Below are 18347 nucleotides of genomic sequence, written 5' to 3' on the forward strand. Positions count from 1 at the left end.
AGCGACAAAATTCTTTTGAGTCTATCTGATATTTATACTAGGTTCTTAGGAGTTAACTGAAACAGCTTGAAGAAATCATGTTCTTCTCAAAGGTTTCTGAAGAAAAAAACACAGCATCATTTATGTTTGGTTTTGTCTAAGTAACCAAATAATTCTTCATTGCAGAAAAGCCAAAATGTTTTATATCAATGCAGGTATTTCTCAGTTTCCAGGGAAACTGATATAAAATTGCCTGAACATTAAGAGCAAACTTCCAATGTGCTTGCACTTTACATTCGTGTTCTGACCTCGTATCTATGGAAACTTAATAATAGGCAAATGCTGAAATTGAGGTTTCTCTCATCACTTTATTGAATGCCAAAAAAGAGAGACAAATTTAAGTAAAATTTTAACAATCATGTCAAACATAAAAAAGTAAATTCTGTGCTCATGAACTCTCTTTTTCTAGTTCCCGACTCAGCACTCCCCCTCACTAAATGCTTCGTACCTTACCTGCCCGCTTACCGGTTTCTCCTAATGTCCCTCTGTCCAGGGCATTCTGGGCTTCAATTCGAGTCAGCAGAACAAACTCTTTAAAATATACCAACATGTTTACCTGACTGGTAAATTGAGGCTATTTCACGACTTCTTTTATTCCTATCCATTGTAATAAATGTACAGACACAGAATGGAGAGGTATGTGTTGCTTCTGAGTTGTGAACAACAAACTCAAATGGAAATAACCAAACTGAAGTTGAGTTAGGCCTATCTTATGGATAAATTATAAAATAAAAAGTGCATTCCAAACTTTTTTTTAAGCACCCAACAACTGAATTTGGTGCGTCTACCATTCTCAAGTCTGTCTCTTCTGTTCAGTAGCTATGTTACACAGTTATTTCAGAGCTCTAAGTCTTGGCTTCTTCATTGGCATCACAGGGAGAATATTCACAGGCCTTATTTATAGATGGAAGGGTCAGGTGAAATACACCCGAAAATACATTGTAAATCATAAAAGAATCATACAGAAGTCCAACTTTGGTCTCCCTACACTAGCCTACTACTGTTTTTTAAAATCACTTAGAGGCTTACCTTATAGCGACAAGCTGAGCGGTTTTCACAGGTATGCACAAGCTTTGTTTTTAAAGCTACAATTAATTTACATAATTTGTTCTTTCACAGTATCTGACTATTCTGAAAAGGGGAGTACTTTCCACTTACAAAGCCATGTCCATCATATGGGTGAGTTCACAGGCTTACCTATCCTAACTTTGAAAGAAATTAAGTAAACCCAAATAAAATTTAAATAGAAGAGCTATAAGACATATCCTCTATGAAATAAAGAAATACTCTCTGGCATTTAAATGAAACAAGTGGGCCAGTGGGGCTTTAACATCTTCACGGCACAATGTTTTCTACTTTAAAGAACACAGTCTTTATTAATGAGCCACAGTGTTATCCAGAATCTTTTTTTTTTTTTAAAACCTAGAGCCGTTCAGTTTCAGAATTCTAGAGGAAAAAAAAAAAAATCAAACATTTCCTCTCCTCTCTTTCCTCTTCTCCATGACAACCCACCCCCACCCCCAGCCACTTCGTCTTCAGAATTTTACCTGAACATTATAAAAGTTGAATAGGATTCCACTGGCAGGAGGGGGTTGGAAGGAGAGGTAGCCATGGAGACAACTTTCCTGCAGGATCTGCCATCTTAAACTGCCAAATCTTTGTATTACAAATTAAAGTCTGAATTTCTTTTTTCTCCTTTGAAACTTTTGACCAACAGTCTCAGGAACCACCCCCAATCCTCCCTTAGAAGAGGCAACATGCAAGTGAAATTGGTTAAAGCTGGGGAGCTGAAGACATTTTTGTGTCAAAGTGGGAATCTTAATCAGAGCTCCGTGGGATCGTCTTTGAGTAAAAACAACAACCACCACCACAAAACTATTCCCAGCAGCCGTTGCAGTAACGTTTCACACCGTTCAGTTATTTTAAGACCCCCTCTAACCTTTTTCTTTCTTATCGTTTTCAAATTATAGTTAGAATAAGGTCGCTTCAATCAGGACAACTCTAGACAGAATATTACTTAACACCACACTAACTCTGTCGATATCAGTTTTGATTTTAAATAACAAACCCTAAAATCTGTCTTAATTGCCCCGAGTATCAACTATCCTAACGAGTGGAAGTGTATCTAGATCCTTACCTCGTTCCTTCTCTTAGGTACCATCTGAATAGGTAAGGATAGGAAGATGGGATGGATATCGCCGAAGTTGGGAGTATTTAAGTTTTCATTGAGAAAAGAGAGAATACATCAGAAAGTCTTTACAAAGTCCCACGAGATGTTAAATAGAATCACGAACAGGAGCCACAGACTTGAGGGTCTTGGGTCGGGTTGCGAAAAGGGAATGGGGAAGAATTGGGCGTTCGGGTAGAGAAGAGGGAGAAAGACTGGCCGGACGCGACGGAGAAAGAATAAGGGGTGGGGACGCCAGGCAGGGCCAGCCTCCGTCCTTGGTGCCCAGCCCCGAGAGAGCCAACTCCAGGCAGGAAGGAGCCCTAGGCGGCGGCTTCCTCCCGGGGGACCTGGGGGTCGGCGGAGGCCAGAGGTAAGCCCGAGAGCAGACGGCGCCGGCCCCGCGAGGGGCGAGGCGCGCCGGCCGCTTCCTTACCTTCGGGCATCTCCCGGTCGCTGATGTGCTGCAGGTGGTGGCCTTCACCCGCTCGGAAATCCAACTCGGTGGGTTCCACGGCAGCCGGCGCCGGTGCTACGGCCACCGCGTCTCCGGCCGCCGCCTCGTAGACCTCAAACTCGTAGTCTGGCTCCGCCGGCCCCGCGCGCCGGCCCAACTTGGGGCTGGTATTGGGGGACACGCAACAGGTCAGCGTGTTCCCCATGGGGCGCCGCCGTCGCCTCCGCTCGGCCCCGGACTCCGCCAAGCTCAGAGGCCGCCCCCTCCCCCAACAATGGCGCGGCGGGCACCGGCAGCCCCGGGCTATGCCGGGGCTGCGCCGCACATGGAGACGCGGCCTCGCCTGCCTCTCTCCTGTCCGCCCCGCCGCCGGGCCCGGGGCAGGGCTCCGGCCCCGGCCGCACCCCCGCTGTCTCGCCGCCGCCGCCTGCCCGGAGTCAACTAGTCAGTGAAGGTGGCAACCAGCCCGGCTTATTTAAAAGGGGTGGGGACCCGACGAGCGCTGAGACGCGCAGCCACTGCCGGGAGAGAGCGCGGTCGGAGCCCCTCCTCCTTCCGCCGCCGCCTCCCGACTGAAGGCCGCTCGCCTGGCTGGCCCTTGCCAACCGGAACGCGTCCTTCGGGCACCTGGTTACCGCGGACCAATCACACACAGAGTTTCCTCCCAGCGCCCGCCTCAGAGAGCAGGCACGTGACTCACGATGCCCCGCCCCCACCCCGCGACTGCTCCGCCCCTCGAGTGGCGCGCCCCGGACTCCTGTTTCCATTCCTCGTGCGGCGCTCGGAGCTATCCGGTCCTTCGGGAAGCATTGCGGGAGTTTGTGAATCGAAGCTAGAGAGCCAGTGGACTCTACAGAAGGCTTGTTAGTAAAGAGTCAGTTCCGTTAAGCAACTCGGTTTCACCGGGTCTGACAGCTGACTCATTTGCTGCATTCCTCAACGAACTTAGTTACACCCGAATTGTTGACAGTTTTTTGTAACTAAATGCTCCTCTCAAATTGACTTCTAAAGAGTGTTAGTTTCCGCCTTCAGTTTAACCATAGCAATCCCCCGGGTCCTCAATAAAGAGCTGTGTCCGTGTCTTGAATGAGACTCGAGGACGCGTCACCCCCCCGCTTCCTCATCGGTAAATTAGGGACCGAACGCCTCCCTCCCAACTCTGAAACGCTGGGATTCAGCAACTCGATTTTCTCGCTGTTTCTCTCTTCCACGGCCGAGTCTCCAGGTTTCCCTACTTTCACCGGTCACATAAAGCATAAAGCACGGTTTTCTCATACAAAACTGAAGAGTCGCAAAGTGAAGTACCACGGTTTTGATTTAATGAAGGTGATGGTAAAGATATGTTCCCAAGGTCACATGATTGCTCAGGGGTATGGCCAGGATTTGGTCTCCGATTGTTTGGATCCGCAAAGGCACCTTATTGGGATTATAAGAAAATAAAGGTAGAAGTCAAATTTGATTGGAAGTGGCATAGGATTTTCTCTAGGGAGAACAATTTTTTGAAGTGGATTTTAAAATTCTTTCCCCTCGTTCAACATTGGTTAGTCCCTCCCACTTTCTAGGCACTGTGTTCCTGCAGTAGCCCTGCCCTCGATGAGCTCCGTCAGGCACATGAGAAAACAAAGGCTTAGAAAGTCCAGTTGTCTGAGGTCACTCACACTGCTGCCAAGTACTTGAACCTGAAATTCAAACCTAGATCTGTCTAACCCCAAAGTAGGTTCTGGGGTAAAGAGCTTGATTTTTTTCCCCCCAGAAACATGAAAACCTTTGAATGTTGTGACGTTAAGGAGTCACAATCAGGTGGTTTCTAGCGAGGTCACTCTGGACAATAAGGAGGATTGATGGAAGAAACAAGAGCAATGAAGAGACTTTATATTCATCTAAGAGCGGAGTGAGAGTTTAAACTGAAGGCAGTGGCAGAGACTGGTGTGGTGGGAAAGGATTTGAGGTCATTTGGTGACTAGATACGGAGCAAGAGGGGGAAAAGAGAGGCAAAAATGGCTGCTAGGGTTCTGACTTAGGGAACTAGGGAGAGCACAGTGACTTTTTCCTAGATAGTGCAGAAAGAGGAAGAGGTTTGAGGAGGAAGATCATTTGGGGCTCTGTTAAGGAGAGCGTGGAATTAGAGCTCTCCAGTTGAAAGTTAGATGTAAACTTCTGTAGGCCAAGTCCATTTCGTGATATCCCATCTTATGTTTCTGAAAATAACACATACTAAATCAATTTTAAAATGTAGTTGGGGAAATCCCCTAACGCTGTGCTGACAGTTAAGACTATAATATTTTTCATGGAGCAAATTGGAATCTATGGTTTTAGTAAATGACATGTCCTATGTAAACTAAAACTGTTAAATGAGAACAATATTAAAATTGTCATTGGAGTACATACAAAGTAGTTGAAGCCATGGGTGTAGAAGTAATTGCCTCGAGAAGACATGTATAATAAGGAAAGGAATGAAGGGAGGGAGAGAGGGAACTTCAAAAATAGGGAAATTTAAATGGCATGTAAGTAAACCTGCCAAAGGAAGAAGTGGAAATCAAGGGACCTGTGTATTAATCAGAAATGGCTGATCAGCTGAGTTCCATGAGGGTAGAAATCACATCTGCTCTTTTCTGGAACAGAGCACCTAGAACAGTACCTGGCCAGTAGAAGCTCTAATTTGTAATTCCCTAAACAGAGTCCAGTGTTGTCCAGAGGGCAGGAAAGTTACAAATACCACTGACCGTGGTACATGGGTAACTGAGGATGGGTGCAAACTGGAAGGCAAGCAGTGAGTAAAAGAAATAAATAGGAGGTGATAAAGTGGAGACAAGGATTTTCTTCCCAAACATTTGACTGAGAAGAGAGATGTGCCAGTCATTAGAAGGAAATGTGCAGTTAATAATTTTTTAAGATGGAAAAAAAATGTGAGTATATTTATATGTTAAAGGGTATGAGCCGATGGAGAAAAAAGGAGTTTGAGGTTAGAGGAGATGGGAAAATTGACAGAGCAAGGTCCTCAAGAAGGCAGAAGTGGATGTCCTCCAGGGCAGACATAGATTAGCTTTGGATTGAGAGAAAAGCAAGGAAGGAAACAGGACCTGGGTGACAGATGCCTGTTTTGGGTCTGTCAGAATAGAGACATTTCTGATAGAGAAGATGTTTAAGAAGAGCTCATCTGATGACCTCTATTTTTCTCTGTTATAATAGGCTTCTGTTTGGAAAGCTACTCCAGGAAAGTGAGGATAATGTGTAAAGAAGTTTAAACATTAGAAAAGCTTGATATACCTAATAAAAAGAAAATGATAGCTTCCCTCAAAATCAGAAAAGTTGAAAATAAATTTGAGCAAAAAACCAAAAAAAAAAAAAAAAAAAAAACCAAGGAGCTAGGGTATAAAACAGGTATGTCACAAAAGTGAATGATGGGAACATTTGTTCCTCCAAATAGTAAAAAGAAATAGCAACAAATTTCAAGGGGGAAGAGTTTTTAAAAAAATTAAGGAATTACATGTAATTGCCAAAAATGTGAACTTTTACAAAACCCTTTCATCACACATAAGACCAAAAGGAAAGGAAAAAAACCCAGAAGGAGTATTCTCCTTTGTTAAAAGGATACCGGGATGGAAAGGTCACCTCAAAAATCAAGGAAGCAAAGATGATTAATATTTAATTGTTTAAAAGATATAAGTAAGGTTTGGATACAAAAATAGGCAATATATTGAAATGTGGGAAACCATGGTAGAATGGGAAAGGATTCAAGGAAGTTCAGTTTCAGTGAACAACTTCTCGTTAAATCCTTAGGACCTAGTGACTACATTCCATGACAATAATAATATTGTCTGAAGTCCTAGGAATGTCATTAGCTACCATTTTGGATGATTCTTATAGACTTGGGACAATGCCTAAGATTAAGTTTCAAAACACTGCCTGCATTTAACATCAGGCACATACAAAAATAGATAGGCATGACCTTGAAAATTAACGAATTTTAAATTTGCTAAGCAGAAAAATTATTCAGAAGCACCATTATGAAAGTATTAATAGATTTGAAAATATTTTGTTTTAGAAGAACATTGGAGGGCAGTGAGAAAAAACCTTATCCTGTTATGACTGTGGCAAATCTGGGAGAGAAAAGGGAAGCAGAGCAGTAATGACGTTTGAATTAAGCTAGAGTCTGATTCTGTGATAGAACCTGATATTTGCATATGCCAACTGATGTATGAACATTCCCTGTTTTACATGGATCTGGAGTAAATGCATTCATTAATTCAACTTATTCATTTAATGGCTGTTCAATACCCTGATGACTCGGAAGGTAAAGAATCTGCCTGCAATGTGGGAGACCTAGGCTTGATCCCTGGGGTGGGGCAAAGAACCCATTCCAGTATTCTTGCCTGGAGAATCCTCATGGACAGAAGAGCCTGGCAAGCTATAGTCCATGGAGTGGCAGAGTCAGGCATGACTGAGCAATTAAGCACAGCATCTGAACTCTTGGCTTCCCAGGTGCGCTAGAGGTGAAAACCTGCCTGCCAATGCAGGAGATGCAGGTTCAATCCCTGGGTCAGGAAGATCCCCTGGAGGAGGGCATGACAACCCGCTCCAGTATTCTTGCCTGGAGAATCCCATGGACAGAGGAGCCTGGCAGGCTACAGTCCATATGGTCCCACAGAGTGGGATACAACTGAAGAGATAGCATGCACGCTCCCGAGCTCTTACTATAAGCCACACTTTTTAGGTTCAGGTTTAGGTTGCTTTGACCAAGAAAAACAAGGTCCCTGTTCTCATGAAATTTATCTTCTGATAAGGGAGTCCACAAACCAGTCTTATCCATCACCCCTCAAGCTCATGGCCCAGGATGTCTATTTATCTCCAGCTATTGTGTCTTCATTCTAGACGGTAGGGTGGAGGAGTAGAAGGGAGATTTTTTCAGAAATCCACATAGCACAGTGCTTACATATCATTGGCTTAAAGCTTAGTCCCATGGGCATACATAGCTGCAAGGGAGGCTCAGAAAATGTAATTATATAGCTGAGTAACTAATGCAGAAGGGAGAACTAGACATTGAAACTAGATATTGAAAGCACGCTTTGTAAGGAACAATCTCTAAGGAAAGATTAGAGAAATTTCAACTTAAAGCAAGAATGATCATGATAAAATTTCATAGCCTTTTGCAAGCATATTTGAAAAAGTTATACAAGGAGTTCTATAATGATCTTTTCTTAAGTTAAAAGGACAAAAAAATGGAGAAAGACAAACTGTAGAATGAAACTAGGCCAGATGCAAGAAAGAGTCCACAATGGTCAAGTAAACAGGATTATATATTATATGTGTGTGTTGTGAGTAATTGGATTCTATCCTGAGTATTACAACTTGTTGGTCTTATAAAAGAGGATTTTGTGTGTAATAGGTACATTTTTTTCTGGATGTAGAGTCTACCCTTATCATCATATTCTCAGTGGCATGTGTGAACAAAAAAGTTGAGAATTACTATTATACCTGATTTCATGTGGAACAACTTGACTTCTCTCATTCCCGACTTCAGAACATTATAATCCAGATTTTGGAGTAAGTGGGGGCATTAGACAATACTGGGAGTCATATTGTAATAAACTACCCCATGTCTGTTCCAGCTTTCTTCCTTCCCTACTCCTTCTGAACCATTCTCCCACCTTCTTTCTCTTCTCACACCATCTAGGTTTCCTTCTGCCAAGTGAGTCTGTTGAGATGAGAATGCAAATTTAGCTGAAATGATGCTCTAAAAAAATGAAAAAGTCGTTAGTTTACCATACCATCAGGGCAATGAATGCTCACTGGACAAGTCACTGTCCCAAATATTGAAGCATTTTCTCAGACAAGTTCTAGGAAAAGTCTGCAGTTCTAGAAGAGTCAAGGGGTTTCCTTTTGCCTTCTTGGGGCCATTACTTTCCTCTGCCATTTAATGGTTTATTTACTTCTAGTTCCATTTGTCTAAATATGATAGGAAATCTCAAATTTTTCTCAGCCCACCAGTGCTTCCTCTGATCACCTCCAAGCGAAGGTAGAGGAGCTGTTCTCCTCTGGAAGTGCCTTGTTCAGGCTGCTGGTTTCCTAAAGCAGATGCCAGCTGCTCCTAGCTCCAAAGACTGTAACAGTATGTGGTCTATACTTAACTGGTCTCATCAGAGAGCTCCTCCCCTCTATACTTACCCAGGAAATAATTCACTGCCAAATCCACTTAGAACAAGGCAGAGAGATTTTTAAAAACACTCACAGTAGATGCTTTCAGTTGTTTGTTCTTAATCATGCCAACGCTCTTTTCCCCCAGCATTTCCAAATTTCACTATTTCCACTTGTTTCCCTTGTGTGTTATCTTGGGATGTTTAAGACGTTTATTCTCTGCACTTCCATTTAATTTTATACACTTAAAACGGAATCCTTGGCCAAGATGCCTTATTGAAGTTAGAACCATTTTCTTGCAGTGGTTCACCATGTTCCCCTCAGTTTCTCCTAGCCTTTTTGACAACGGCCTCCTGAAACAAAGTTGATGTTAGAAACACTGCAGAAAAAGGAGTTTCATTAAACTTGGCAGTAGGGAAAAGTTTGAAGATGTCTTTTTCACCAAGTTTGTCTCCTAGAAACAAAGCTCACGGATTTTTAGGACATGAAATGTTTCTCATATGAATCTATTGCCCTTTTCTGGAGACAAATCAATTTTTATCCTCATAGCATGGCATTCACCTTGAAATACTTCTAGAACTTTTCTATCAAAAGGGATTAAGACAGCAAACTGGAAGGAGGTAGGGGCCAGGGAACTTGTCTGAAGAGTCAGATTTGAATAGACAGCACACTTGGGGAAAAAACAAACAAACCAATAACACAGGTTACATTGGGGGTGGGGGTGTAGGGGGTAGGGAGGGCTAAGGCCTTGTCCCCTATGTTGAGTAAGTTTAGCTTATGTAGGGCACTTGTTTGACAAGCCTAGGTTGAGTAAGGCCATACACCCCATGACCTGTGTTTTTCCAGTCATACTTATCATGCAGATAAAACCAAATACTCATCTGAAAGTAATTCTCTGGTTATGCAATCAATGCTTTGCCCAGGAGACACAAGGAAAAATCGAGACCACAGGAGCAGCTGAAGCTACTGTCCCAAAAATGAATTCACTGTTCTTTGTAGTCATAGAATTTGCCCTGTCCCACCTTGGCCATCTGGTAAACCTCTACTCATTCTTTTGAGGCTTATCTCAAGCAGAACCTTCTCTGCAGTGCTCTCTGACTATTAAAGTTAGGAAACCTCTGCATCCTCAGGGCAATCAGTTCCTTCTCTAAAGCAGCCTTGTATCCCATTGTATGGTAATAGCTTGACATCCTCATTAAACTAGCCATTCCCCTGAGGACAGAGCTATTTTATTCAGCTTTTTTGTATCCCCAGCACAAAGTATAATGCCTGGCTTGCAGCAGGCTCAATATGTTTTTTCTTGAATGACTAAATGAATAATAAAAGTTGGAAAAGTGAAAAAGTTGGACTAAGTGTACCATCAAGCACAGTTTGAGAACTGATACAATTATTCTTTACTTTTCAGCCTTCTCTATTTTGTGTGTGTGTGTCTGTGTGTGTGCCTCTCCTTCTAGTTTCTGTTCCTCTAGAGCATTTTTTAAAAACAATCGTCATTTTCTAATGGTATAGATGACTATATTTACAAGGCAAAAATAGAGACACAGACATAGAGAACAGATATGGGGACGCCAAGGGGGAAGGGGAGGTGGTGGGATGGGTTGGGAGATTGGGGTTGACACATATACACTACTGTGTATAAATAGATAACTAATGAGAACCGACTTTGTAGCACAGGGAAACCTACTCAGTGCTCTGTGGAGACCCAAGTGGGACAGCAGTCCAAAAGTGAGGGGACATATGTATGCATATAACTGATTCACTTTGCTGTACAATAGAAACTAACATGAGATTGTAAAGCAACTGTACACCAATGAAAATCTATGTAAACAACAGTCGTTTTCTAATGCTCACAATTTTGTGGGTCCTCAAGGGCAGGGCACGGTGGGGACCACCCCTCTCTGACCCAGAAGAGTTCGGGCCTCATTTGGAATGGATCTAGCTGCTGGACATGGTTCATGCAGGGCCACGCAGCTGGAGGGTCTGCTCTGGCTGTCAGCTGAGTTCCTCACTCTCCCGTCAGATGCCTAGTCTCTGAAGGCTGGGACATCTGGGACTAGCCAGACAGCCATCAGCGCGTGCTGGTCTCAGGAGAGTCAGACTTCTTACTAGATGCAGGTATGTAATCCCGCTGTATTTTGCTTCCCTAGTAAGTGTATTAATCTAAAACTACAGAGGAGGAAAGGAGAGGTATGGTGAACAACATTCCTTAAATCAGAAAAAAAAAAAAAAAAAAAACCTCAAAGTTAACTAATTCACCGAAGTTCATCAACCTCTGAAGATCATCCAGGCCATCACCTTATAATGTATTATGCTAAACTTATACTGTAACCAAATCTAAGTCTTATGCACTATCTGCCATTCAAACAATTCCTTTCCCCGCTTGGTCTCTGAGTTTTTTGGTAGCTAGAAAAAAACACAGATTTGTGCAGAAACAAATTTGCCATAGGTTATGTTCATTTTGTGATGTCTCCACTTATGTGTTTGAAAACAACATGATGATAGTTGTTGGTTGCTCAGTCGTGTCCAACTCTTGCAACCCCCATGGACTGTAGCCCGCCAGGCTCCTCTGTCCATGGGATTCTTCAGGCAAGAATACTGGAGTGGGTACCCATTTCCTTCTCCAGGGGATCTTTCCCTCCCAGGAATCGAATCTGGATCTCCTGCACTGCAGGCAGACTGTTTCTTGAAAACAACATATAATACATTAAATAGAGAAGAGTAGTAGGAGAAATTTCCTAAAGTTTATATGCTAAGAATAGCTTATTTTTCTAGCGATTACCTTGACAGAGCAACTTAGAATCTATGGTTTCAGCAAAAAAAAAAAAAAAAGTGTCCTGTAAAACGAAACCACTGATGAACACAAAACTCCAAACATTATTATTGCTGCTACTTTTTTCCCCTTTATTTACTTCTGACTGTGCTGGATCTTTATTGCTGCACAGGCCATTCTATAATTGTGGCTAAGAGGGCTACTCTTCATTGTGGTGCATGGGCTTCTCCTTGTGGCGGCTTCTCTTGTCATGGAGCACAGCCTCCAGGCACACGGGCTTCAGTAGTTGCGGCTCCCCTGCTGTAGGGTACAGGCTCAATAGCTGGGGCACGCCAGCCTAGTTGCCCCATGGCATGTGATATCCTCTGGGGCCAGGGATCAAACTCCTGTCTCTTGCTTTGGCAGGTGGATTCTTTACCACTGAGCCACCGGGGAAGCTCTACAGCTGCTACATTTAACTAGCAATTTCCATGTGAATGTATACTGTGAAGTGTTTGATGTGCAGAAGAAATATCCACAAACCACCCCCATAATACAGTAATATGAAAGCCCTTCAGGGAAACTCTCCACTTGGGACCAATGGCCCATCTGATCCCATCTCACGAGGATCTTCCCTTCTCCAGGGAAGTAGGTGGAGTGAACACGCTGTTTGCTATTGCCTGTTTCTGAAACAAGGTATATGCCAAGGTCTGTGTGCCCTTCCCCAGAAGCATCAGGGTTTACTTGACACTAAGCAACGCCCCATGCAAGCCCTGGGTGCCAACTCGCAAGGTCACACCCACCCCCCAGCATCCCTGTGCCAGGCCAGCATGTCCCGAGGGGCGACAGGGTGGCTACACCGTGTCCTACACCCTGGCTCCTCAGAGTGGGGCCCAGGGCTCAAGCAGGTTTGTGAAAGTTTGGCTTAATTGTTAAACATGCAATGGGATGCCACATGACACCCTTTAGGATGGCCAGAATCAAACAACAGATGCTAAGGGCTGGGCAGGAGGTGAGAGTGGACCCTCACACACAGCTGGTGGGGGCGGAAAATGATGCAGCCGCTTTGGGAAAGCCTGGTGAGTCCCCTGAAAGGTAAAGTGGGGTCACCATGTGACCAGCAGTGCCGCTCCGAGGTGTGTACCCAAGAGAAACGAACGCACACATCCACACAAACACGTGTACACAGATGTCCACGGCAGCCGCATCCGCAGCAAAGGTGCCAACGGCCCGAAGGCCCGTCACCTGGCGCTGGTGAAGACGGGTCCATCCACACAGCAGGATGTGATTTGGCCTCAAAAAAAGGATGAAGCCCTGACCCAGGCTCCCACGTGGATGGGCCTTGACAACGAGAGGTTCAGTAAGAGACCACACGTGTGATTCCATTTGTAGGAAACGCCCAGAACGGGAAACGCTCAGAGCCGAGGGCAGACTCGTGGCTGCGAAGGGTATGGGGTGCGGACTGAGGCGTGGCGGTGTTGAGGTTTCTTTGTGAAGTGATGAAAATGTTCTAAAAATGACAGCACACCTGTGAATATACTTAAAACCATGAATTGTACATTGCAAGTGGACAGATTGTATCGTATGTGAATTATGAAAGTGAAAGTCGCTCAGTCATGTCCAACTCTTTGCAATCCCATGGACTATACAGTCCACGGAATTCTCCAGGCCAGAATACTGGAGTGGGTAGCTTTTCCCTTCTCCAGGGGATCTTCCCAACCCAGGAATCGAACCAGGGTCTCCCACTTTGCAGATGGATTCTTTACCAGCTCAGCCACCAGGGAAGCCCATAAACTATATATCATTGTGAACTATAGCTCCATAAATTATTTTGGCGTTAAAAGTTTTCTTCAGAGTTAACTGGTTTTCCTCACGGGGATCCCTCTGGCCGTCTACGTGACCCACTGTGACTCTGAAGTGGCGACCCAGTGGGCCCCTCACATTTGACCTGCCCCTTCCACACCCAGGCATATATAGAACCACTTCCCAAAGCTCAGAAATGGGCTCCAGGCTCCTCAAACAACTCAGTGGGTCTGCCCCTGAGAACAGCCCCCTCAGGGAGGTACCAAGGCCCTCATGGGGTATGGGGTCAGCGTGCAAACAGCCACATCCCTGTCACAGCTTCCACCAAAAAGAAGAGAATTTCCAGACGCCCCGCATGTCGACAAGGTCTTCTTGGAGACAGTGATGGGTGAGCTGCATTTGCTTTCACTTGCTCACAGGTGTCATTCAGTCTTTCCTGGTTGAAATAGTCCAAAAAGTAAAATAGTATAATTTTAAAAGAGGAAAGAAAAAGAACTCTATGGCTCTGCCCCTTTAAGATATTTTTACCATTTTATGATGCTAGTGCTAAGCATGCTAAGTCGCTTCAGTTGTGTCCAACTCTTTGTGACCCCATGGACTGTAGCTCACCAGGCTCCTCTGTCCATGGGATCCTCTAGCAAGAATACTGGAGTGGGTTGCCATGCCCTCCTTCTGGGGATCTTCCCCACCCAGGGATCAAGCCCATGTCTCTGAGGTCTCCTGCTTTGGCAGTCGAGTTCTTCACCATTAGGGACACCTGGGAAACCCTTGTGAGGCTAGGAGGCAAAATTTGTAGAATTTTGGTTTTTGGCAGACCCTAGGTGGGGGATGAGAACCCCTGGGGCCCTCACTGGGGGCAGGAAGGGGCCAGGCCATCAGAGCCAGAACCACTTTGATGACAGCATCCCGGGGCCCGACCAGGAGGAGAAGGCAGAGCGGTGGTTGGGGGTAGGGGCACTTCCTAGCTGATCTCCTTTCCTCCCCCTTTCACGACTAATTTCCGCCTCAATTTGCGTAATTAGTCTCCACTCAGCATCATTTCTTTCCTTCATTCAAGGAGGGAAAAAAAAACACCCAAATCTCTCTGGGGGCAGGACGCTGTTTCAGACTTTGGCAGCTGCTCTCCACACCGGTGGGGGTGGTGGGGAGGGGGTTTCTTCAAAGTTAGGCTGACTTTCATGTCCCCTGAAAGAAGCCCTGTCTCTTCTCACCTGCCCGGAGCTTTTCAGAAGCCCCAGCCTCAGATCAGATGACGTCTGATCCCAGATGCAGGCTGGCTGGTGGGAGGGGATGGTCAGGGTCAGGCCTCCCCCCGCCAGGCAGTAGATGACGGACAGGGAGGCCTGGCGTGCTGCAGTCCAGGGGGTCGCAGTCAGACACGACTGAGCAACTGAACTGAACTGACCTGGGATAGGGGACAGGGGCACGGCCCAGGCCCCACAGCTGCTCAGCACTGCCCAAGGCCTCCCCACGGCCACGTCAGCCCTGAGGCACGTGAGGCCCTGGAGGGGAGGCGGATTCTGCAAAGCCCAGGGCTCAGACTTGGGGAGAGCCAGGCTGGCACCCAAGGGTTCCCTGGGCTCCCGCACCCCCCAGGTAGAGGGGCCCCGTCGGAGAGTCTCCAACCTTTGCCAGGCACTTGTGGGAGGGGGACAGGCAGGGGACACGGTGTGGAGTGAGGCCCCGAGGAGCTTCAGGTCTGGTGGGGGAAGGAAGCAGGAGCACCAGCCCCGGGGCTGGAGTGGGAGGCCGCTGAAGGGTGGAGTGGAGGGCTGGGTGCCCAGAGGGCCTCCCAGGACCAAGGCCAGGGCCACAGTCAGGGCCACGGGCGGGGTCCCCAGGTGGACTCGGACCTCCAAGGGGGGGAATCAGTGGAAGTGCGGCCGGGTCACAGGGTGGCAGAGGCAGAGGTGTGGGGCTGGGGCACTGTGCAGAGACAGCCCGCCTGAGCCCCCAGCTGACTGCCAGCACCCAGCCTCAGCCCAGCCTCCCCTCCTCCAGGAAGCCCTCCTTGACCCCCGGGCTGCAGCAGGCAGCCTGCACTCCTCCGCCCACCCCAGGAGACTCCTGATGCTTCCTGGAGTATTGACGATCTGTCTGTCTGTCTCCCGCTCCAGACAGGGAACTCTGCAGAGCTGTGTTGCTTTCCTAGGACAGTCTGGGTGAGTTCATGTAACAGAAACTCATCCCCACCCAGGCTGGAGACACAAATCTGGAAACTTGGTGTTAGAAGGTGGACCTCTGAAGCCCCGGGATAGGGAGGGCCCGTTCCTTCTTCCAGCCTCCTTGGCGTGAGGTCCTGGCTTGAGTCTCCGCCTCTTCCCTCAGACTCTGTGTCTCCACGGGGCGCCGACCCTCCTCGGTGTCTATCTCCAGCCCTCCCTCTTCTGAGAGGACGCAGTCCATCAATCGGTGGTCACCCCACTCCGCTATGACCTCGTCTTGATTCCATCTGCCGAGACTAAAAAGTTCACACCCACAGGTCATATGGAGCAGGGGTCCCCAAACCCCGGGGCCGCAGACCGATCCATCAGTGGCCTGTTCGGAACCGGCCCACACAGCAGGAAGTGAGCTGCAGGCAAGCAAAGCTTCACCAGCCGCTCCCCATCGCTCCGCACCCTCACATTACCACCTTAACCATACCCCGCCCCCCACCCCAGCTGTGAAAAGGTTGTCCTCCACGAAGCCAGTCCCTGGGGCCAAAAAGGCCGGAACCACTGATCCAGAGCACAGTTCTCCAAGTGTCTGATGACTGACTGTCACACCAACTTCACGGCTCCCACCTAGGACAACGCGTAATATTTAATGCCAGTCTCCAGTCAACAGGCAGCCTCTTTGACCATCTGAGTCTCCGTTTCCTCAGGGTAAAGCAACAGTTGAGCGGGGTCCTCGACACAGCCCTGGAGGGACGAAATCTCCAGCCCAGGGCCCGGGACGTCCTGTCCCATGCCTCTTGGCTGCTCCTCCGCTCGGGGGACCCTCAGACGTGGATCCTGCAGGGAGGCGACTGCAGGTGCAGTCACCAAACAGACTCAAACTTCCCCCCAAACCATGCCAAATGCCGAGCAGTTGCTGTGATTTATTAATCTGCCAGGATCTTTGCAAGATTTTAATGTGTATTTGGAGTCTATTTAACTGGGTAACAAAAATACCCAACACCAGAAACCGTAAATAATTATCACATCCATCGGGCCTTTCATATGAAGACTGGTACTGGCTTCCCCTCCAAGCTGCTCAATTTTCAACTTTTTCCTCTCTCTGTTTGGAACAAGCTCCCACTCATCAAAGAAGGCGCCAACCCAGGGGTTTCAGGGAGCACCAAAGAGGAACCCTGCAAGTCTGTGATTAGAATGCAAGAGGGAGGATCAAGGTAATTAATTTTTTTAACTTAAAAAAAATTTTTTTTTAAGTTTCTCCATCAGCTTCTGCAAAGCCATGTGAATTTTATCTGCTTATGTAAATAAAGCTAACGGGTGATAACATTAATTAGCAGAATAAAACTGTTGCTCATCCGGCTGGAGATAGCAGGTAGTTGGGGGAGAGGATTAATTTCTGTTTTAGTTGGAAATTTACATGTGCAGCAGCTTGGCCTCCATCGATGAACAATCAGATTCCAAGTCCCTTCAAACGTGTTGGCTTCCAAAAGGGCAAGGGACCCATCCGCCTTTCAAGGGGGCTTCACTTCAGTTCCCCAGCCAGCGTGGAGTCGGCTGATCAAAGCGTGAGAAGCGTCCTGGGTGGAGCTGGCTCCTTCGGGGGTCAGCACCCTGGCCTCCCACCTCCAGCAGACGGGTCCCCGGGTCCAGGCCTGAGCTGCCACTGGGTGGGACGGTGAAGCGATTAGGCAAGACCCTGCCATGGGGAGGGTCACGTGGAGAGGACCCCACCCAGGTGCCCTGCCCCTCCAGGAAGGTGTCTGTCGGTGATGAACAAGGCGAGGAAGAAGGTATGCGGGGGGTGTTGGCCTGACCGCACCTGCATGGGGCAGGGGGGCCCCCTCAGACTCTGCTCACAAAGAGGGCGCCTCTCCGGGCCCACCTGGAGTCAGCCGGTGGGGCCCGGGGACCCTCCCATTCACCACAGTTGAGAGCACAGAGGGTGAGACCTAGGCATCAGGGCTTGATCCCAGTGGCTCCGAGACCCCTGCCACCCTGACACGCTGCTCCTGACCTCCCAGGGGAAATGCTGTTTTCAGGTCACTTGGAAGCCCTAGGAGGGCAGTCTCGGGATGTTTGAGTGAGGGAGACTTTCTGGGGCTCCCGAAGGCACCTCACCCCACAAATGGGGATGGCTCATCTCACCCGGTGGGGCAGGGGGTCCCCAGGGGGAGCGGCGGTTTGGGTGGTCCTCTCTGAGCTCCCCATCCAACCACAAGCCTCCTGTGATGGAGAGTAAAGAGGAGAGTCGTCCTGCCTCCGTCCTTCCTCATCCTGCTCCGGGGGAGACGGCGGCAGAGCCACCCGCAGTGCTCACAAAACGGCTCCTTCCTCTCTTCCAAGGGGCGCCTCTCCACTCCCTGCCAGGCTGCTTCCAGCTTCTCCATCAACAGCTCAGCCGCCCGAAGCAACTGGAAGAACCTTTGTAGGAGCGCGTGCAGCCCCCTCAGCTGGGCCAGGAGCCCTTCCCTGCACTCCCCTGACCCTCCTGACTGCCGCCCTGAGGCTCCAAAGAGGAAGCTGACCGGAGCTGCAGCAGGTGGAAGCCGGGACACACACGAGGAAGGACTCCGGAACCCCAGGGTGACGATTCCAGGAGCGCCCCCAGCCCGGTGCGGTGTGCAGCCCTGTTCGGACCTCAGAGATATAGTCACATCCCTGACCACGGAGCCCCGTGGCCTCGGCCTCACATGGCGTTCCATCCGATCAGGGCCCACATCACACAGGAGGGGGCTGGGAGCACCAAGGAGGAGCCCGAATGGGGAGTGATGGAGGCAGACTTGGGACGACTGGAGGAGGGGACGAGCAGGCTGCTTGGACTGAGAGTCTGCATGCACACTA

General features: G+C 47.8%; 1 protein-coding gene and 1 long non-coding RNA gene across 3 annotated transcripts in view; both read right to left on the reverse strand.

Annotated features, from left to right (window-relative positions):
• LOC133059338 (cyclin-Y-like protein 1) overlaps positions 1-2870 on the reverse strand; it is a 36024-nt gene extending 33154 nt beyond the window's left edge. For both annotated transcript variants that reach the window (XM_061146311.1, XM_061146310.1), the window contains exon 1: positions 2643-2870. In XM_061146311.1, the coding sequence (XP_061002294.1) occupies positions 2643-2868 (226 nt within the window). In that variant the 5' untranslated portion in view covers positions 2869-2870. The remainder of the gene's footprint in view (positions 1-2642) is intronic.
• A 1090-nt stretch (positions 2871-3960) lies between these two features.
• Positions 3961-8294, reverse strand: LOC133058997 (uncharacterized). Its single transcript, XR_009693467.1, has 2 exons — positions 8139-8294; positions 3961-4079 (listed from the first exon to the last, which is right to left on the reverse strand). It is a non-coding gene; the product is annotated as an uncharacterized LOC133058997 (long non-coding RNA).
• Between the last annotated feature and the right edge of the window lie 10053 nt (positions 8295-18347).

The sequence above is a fragment of the Dama dama genome, chromosome 7, assembly GCF_033118175.1.
Source record: "Dama dama isolate Ldn47 chromosome 7, ASM3311817v1, whole genome shotgun sequence".
NCBI lineage: Eukaryota > Metazoa > Chordata > Mammalia > Artiodactyla > Cervidae > Dama > Dama dama.